The sequence below is a fragment of the Bison bison genome, unplaced genomic scaffold (genome assembly GCF_000754665.1).
Source record: "Bison bison bison isolate TAMUID 2011002044 unplaced genomic scaffold, Bison_UMD1.0 scf7180017864516, whole genome shotgun sequence".
Lineage (NCBI taxonomy): Eukaryota > Metazoa > Chordata > Mammalia > Artiodactyla > Bovidae > Bison > Bison bison.
This window is the reverse complement of record NW_011495069.1, coordinates 1,786,236-1,791,099: the sequence shown is the minus strand read 5'-3', so window position 1 is coordinate 1,791,099 and position 4,864 is coordinate 1,786,236. Positions and strand designations below refer to the sequence as shown.

Genomic DNA, 4,864 nt, shown 5'->3' with positions numbered 1-4,864 from the left:
TAACAGGCGCAGTCATTTGGAAATGATGGAAGAAGGCCTAAAAGCAAGGGCCTATCCAAATTTGTGGCTCCCTCTAGAATGATCCAGCATGGCCCTGGTTAGGCTTCTGCAACCCTCAGCCTTTACTTCCTGTCACATGGAGCTCAAAGACCCCCCACCCCCAGAACGGTTCCTGGCAGGGGGTTGAGGAATGTTGATTCATGATAACTGGCACTTAAAGCATGCCAGGCACTGCTCTCAGCCATGTGGACTTGTTTCGTCCTCACGGTAACCCCATAAACTGCTACCATCCCATTTTACAGAGGGAGAAACTGAGACACAGAACAGGTGAGTAACTTGCCCACAGCCACACAGTGATCGACTGAGCCTGGCCCTGCACGCCCTGCCTGTAACCACACTGCCATACCGCCCGGCTGGCCTGCGTGAGAGAGGCCTGGAGAAGGCCCTGGGAGCAACCAGAGTTCTGCTGACCAAGAAGAGGGCTGTCTGGGCAGCCAGTGGGACACTCTGGCGCCCTGACGTCGGTGAAACCCACGCCCTTTTCGAGGAAGGCAAACCCACCCAGAATAATTGTTGAGCCAACAGGTAGCTTAAGCCGCCTGTAAGCCTGGAGGTGCCCAGGAGGGATGAGGCTGGGCAGCGTGCCGTGGCTGCTGGGATGGGCGAGAGTCACCCTTTCTGCCAGCTCTTTTTTTTTTCTGGCTGTTGTTATTGTCATTATTGTTTGGGGGGAGGAGAGATGGGCCCTCTCAAGAATTTGCCTGTGCCTTTTAAAGGATTAATTTCCACCTGGAGCTCCATGTGGGACTAATAGCCACTCTCTTTTCTCCGTGCAGCCCTGTTTTACTGCTGTCTTTCATTTCGCCGTGAAGACACCTGATGGGAATGTTCTAGAAACTGCAGCCTGGGGGTGGGAATGGGGGATGCAAGGGAGAGGGCAGTTCATTCTTCCTGGCAACAGAACTGGGCTCAGATGATGGGGAAGGCCACTGGGTGTGGGATCATGGGAGAGGCTTATTTTTTGCCCTGCTTCTTGAGACATTTATGGGCTTTTCACACTGGCATAAGCAAAAAGAATGAAAAAGAAATAATGGTGATAATAGCTAACATTTTACTGAGCATTTACTGCGTGCTGGCTTTATATGCATTAAGTCATTTAACCCTTAACCACCCTCCCAGGGAGATATTCTTTTTTTTTTTTAAGTCTTTATTGAATTTTTGTTATAATATTGCTCACTTTATGTTTTGCTTTTGTGGCCCAAGGCATGTGGGATCTTAACTCCCTTATTAGGGACTGAGCCTGCACCCCCTGCCCTGGAAGGTGAAGTCTTCACCTCTGGGCCACCAGGAAAGTCCCCAGGTAGATATTTTTATTAGGCCCATTTCCAGATGAGGAATTGATGTGCAGAAAAGTAAATAAGGTAATGCAAAATTCAAACTACCAAATTTTAGAAGAGGTTGGCAATAGAAAGGAAGGTCCTACGGATGCTATAATGTGAATTTGAAAAACATGATACTTGGTGAAAGAAGCCAGGCGAGAGGGATCACACATTGTATGATTCCATCTATAGGAAATGTCCATAAAAGGCGAATCTACAGAGAGGGAGAGACAATCACGGTTGCCTGGGGCGGGAGGCGGAAACAGTAACAGTAAAAGAGATCTTACTGGGAGGGATGACATCTTCTGAAACTGATTTATAGTGGCGGTTGTACAATTTGGTTAATGTACTAAAAACCATTGAAATGGGTGGATTACATGATATGTAAAAAATGCCTCAATAAAGTTATCAGACAAAGAAATGTAATTAAAATGTGAAACCCTAATATGTATTGAATACCTCTTAGGTACTTTACAGGGATTTTTTTCCAGTGCCAACAGCTCGTCCAGTTGTTTACCTAAACTCATCCTTGTTGACCACCTGTCACGTGCCAGGCATCATGCTGGGATATGGAGGTTCAGTGCTGAACTTGACCTAGTATTGGCGCAAGACCCTTGGCCTGATGGAAGGTATGGAGTAGCAACTGTTGGGGGTGAGGTGTTGTCTGTCTCCACGAGCTCCCCCAGGGTTTCTGGAGCTCTTGCATTGTTCTCGGCTGTTTCCCCAGAATTAGCGCAAGGTCTGTGCTGAAGCAGGAGGTCAGTAAATGATCTTGGACTGTTTGGGTCTCTCCAGGCCCAGAACAGAGTTAGGTGCCCCCACCCCACCTAGCCCCTCCAGGAGGGCTTCACACCCTGATTCCAGGGCATTGTGGTTAGCAGGACAGATCTGTCTGAGAAAAGGTGGCAAGGAACTGCTCCTGAGGTGTGGCTTCTTAACCCTTTCTGCGGGTTAAGGCCCTTTGGGCATCTGGGGAAGCCTGTGAATCCATCTCATAATAATTTTTAAAATATTGCATTCAGACACCAGTAACAATTTTACTAAAATACAACTATCAAAATACTAAAGAAATTGTGGTATAGTAACATGTTTATTAATACATTAAGTAAGATTTACTGGTGAATTGAATATGATATTAAGAGTATGGTAGCTTAAATGATACTTTGAGATATATAAAAACTGAAGGTGATGTGAAAATACCTGTGATTTCTATTAGTAATAACATCACAGGGACTTCTTGTTGCCTGCATTCATGATCAAAGGAAATACTAAATAGCATTCAGGCAAAGAGTTGGACATGACTGAGCGACTGAACTGATTCAGGTACTGTGAAGTGAAGCTCGCTCAGTCGTGTCCGACTTTTTGCGACCCCATGGACTATAGCCTATCATGCTCGTCCATCTGTGGGATTCTCCTGGCAAGAACACTGGAGTGGGTTGCCATTTCCTTCTCCAGGAGATCTTCCCAAGCCAGGGATCGAATCCGGGTCTCCCACATTGCAGGCAGATGCTTTACCAGATTCAGGTACTAGTGAAAATAAAAATGTAACTTTTGTCTCTATCATGGACTTTGCAGAATTCTATCCTTAGCAATCCCCACCCCACCCTGGGGAATCCGTGAACTCCTGCTGTAAGGCAAACAGCTTTGATTCTTTAGGTTAGATAAACAAGAAAATTACCAAGAGAGGAGAGAACAAAGACCAAAGAGCAGTCATCACATCTGGTTGGGTAAGGCAAAGAAAGATTTTAAGACAGGTGAGTTTCTGCTGGGGGTGTTGGAAAGGTGAGCCTATGTTTGGAATGGAGCAAGGAGCTGGGGTTGAGGGAAGGAAACCTGGGGTTTGCTCTTGTGACTGAATCAAAAATAGCCAACTAACATCACAGCCACGACCTCACCCCAGAGCATGCCCGTGTTTCCTTTATGTCTCTTCTGTCACTGAGAACACAAAGCCTTTGTCCCTCTGAGAAAGGGTACCTGCCCTCAAGCTTACACACAAAGAGAGAGAACAAACACATTAAGTTAATAGGACAAAAATTTAATTGCAATTCAAAAAATGCAGCCGAAAGAATGTGGAACATGCCACGTATCTGGTTAAATGCATACACTGCCAGCCCCAGGCGTTCAAATGTGGGGGTCACCTCCCTCTGAGGTTTCGACTGGGGAAATGGACAAGAGGCCAGCCGCATCGTGTAGGCAGGTTACGGTGTGTGTTTAGGGGTGGATCACTGCTCCACTGGTCTCAGCGACCTCTGTAATACTGGGATAACAAGTATGGCACCTGATACATACTTAGCATTCAATAATGGGAACTATTATCAGTATTCAAAAAATAATCAGAGATGTGTGCAAACTGGTTTAAGAGACACCAGGCTTCCCTGGTGGCTCAGTGGTAAAGCATCTGCCTGCAGTGCAGGAGAGGGGTTCGATACCTGGGAGGGGAAGATCCCCTGGAGGAGGGAGGGGCAACCCATTCCAGTATCCTTGTCTGCAGAATCCCATGGACAGAGGAGCCTGGCAGGCTACAGTCCGTGGGGTCGCAAAAAGTCAGAGACGACTTAACGACCAACACCTTAAGAGACACCAGGAGACTGGAGAACTTTTCTTTTTAGGGTGGTAAATCTGAAAACAGGTTTGAGTGAATAAATGAATGCGTCTTTGGGTCGGCGCCGCCCTCTAGATCTGTTCTGCCCTCAAGTGCCCCCCACGCGGTTGATGAAATGGACCCCCACTCTGGGGCCAGCTGCATCTCAGCCTGTGCGGTGGTGGGGAGGTGATCATTCGGGGCCGGGGAGTGGTAGCAGCCCAGGCTGAGCTTGCAGGTATCACGTGCCCGAGGATCTCAGCTCAGTTTCCCTACGCAGGTCCCCAGCATCCGCGCGGTCCGTCTTTGGGCCCGAGGACCAGCCGGCTCGGTATAGCCTAGGCCTATCTCGGGACGAGAGGCTGGGGTAAGCGGTGGAGGAGCCCTCCTGGGTCCACTGCGTGGGCGACGTGCCGGTGCAAGCGCCGCCTCATCCGGGGAAGGTCGATTGAGGCCGCGCCACGCTGGACTGGGGGTGGGTGCGAATGCACCTTCGGATGCTTTGGTCCCCAGCCCTTCTGGACCGAGGTCCCCCTCACTCCGCAGGAATGGGGGACCGCGGGATCTGGGGTGGTTGGAAGAAAAGGGTAGCCTCCTTGGCAAAGACCGCGGGGGAGGAGACTCCCTGGAGGGGGAAGCGAGCGCTGCCGAGGCCGCCGGTCCCTTTAAGAGGCCGGGCTGGCTCTGCGGCGATCCCACCTGACCGCATGCCTGGTGCAGTTCTGCTGGCCGTGTCCCCGGGAGAAGGATCGGAGCCGGGCCGGGCCACAGGACCCGGCGCAGGGGAGGGAGGGGTCCAGTCCGGAGCTGGGCGGGGCCTCCGGTTCTCGGAGCGCCGCAGTGGAAGGCGCGGTGGGCGGGGCGCGTCCGGGGGCGGGGCCTAGGTCTGCAGTGGGCGGGGCCC

The 4,864-nt window shown here is 50.5% G+C and overlaps 1 protein-coding gene across 1 annotated transcript in view; it reads left to right on the top strand.

Annotated features, from left to right (window-relative positions):
* The first annotated feature begins 243 nt into the window (after positions 1-243).
* The window catches only part of IFFO2 (intermediate filament family orphan 2), a 55,554-nt gene continuing 50,933 nt past the window's right edge, over positions 244-4,864 (top strand). Inside the window, 5 exon segments of the mRNA XM_010830223.1 lie at positions 244-267; positions 347-524; positions 4,249-4,327; positions 4,507-4,597; positions 4,681-4,812. Of these exon segments, the coding sequence (XP_010828525.1) occupies positions 244-267; positions 347-524; positions 4,249-4,327; positions 4,507-4,597; positions 4,681-4,812 (504 nt within the window).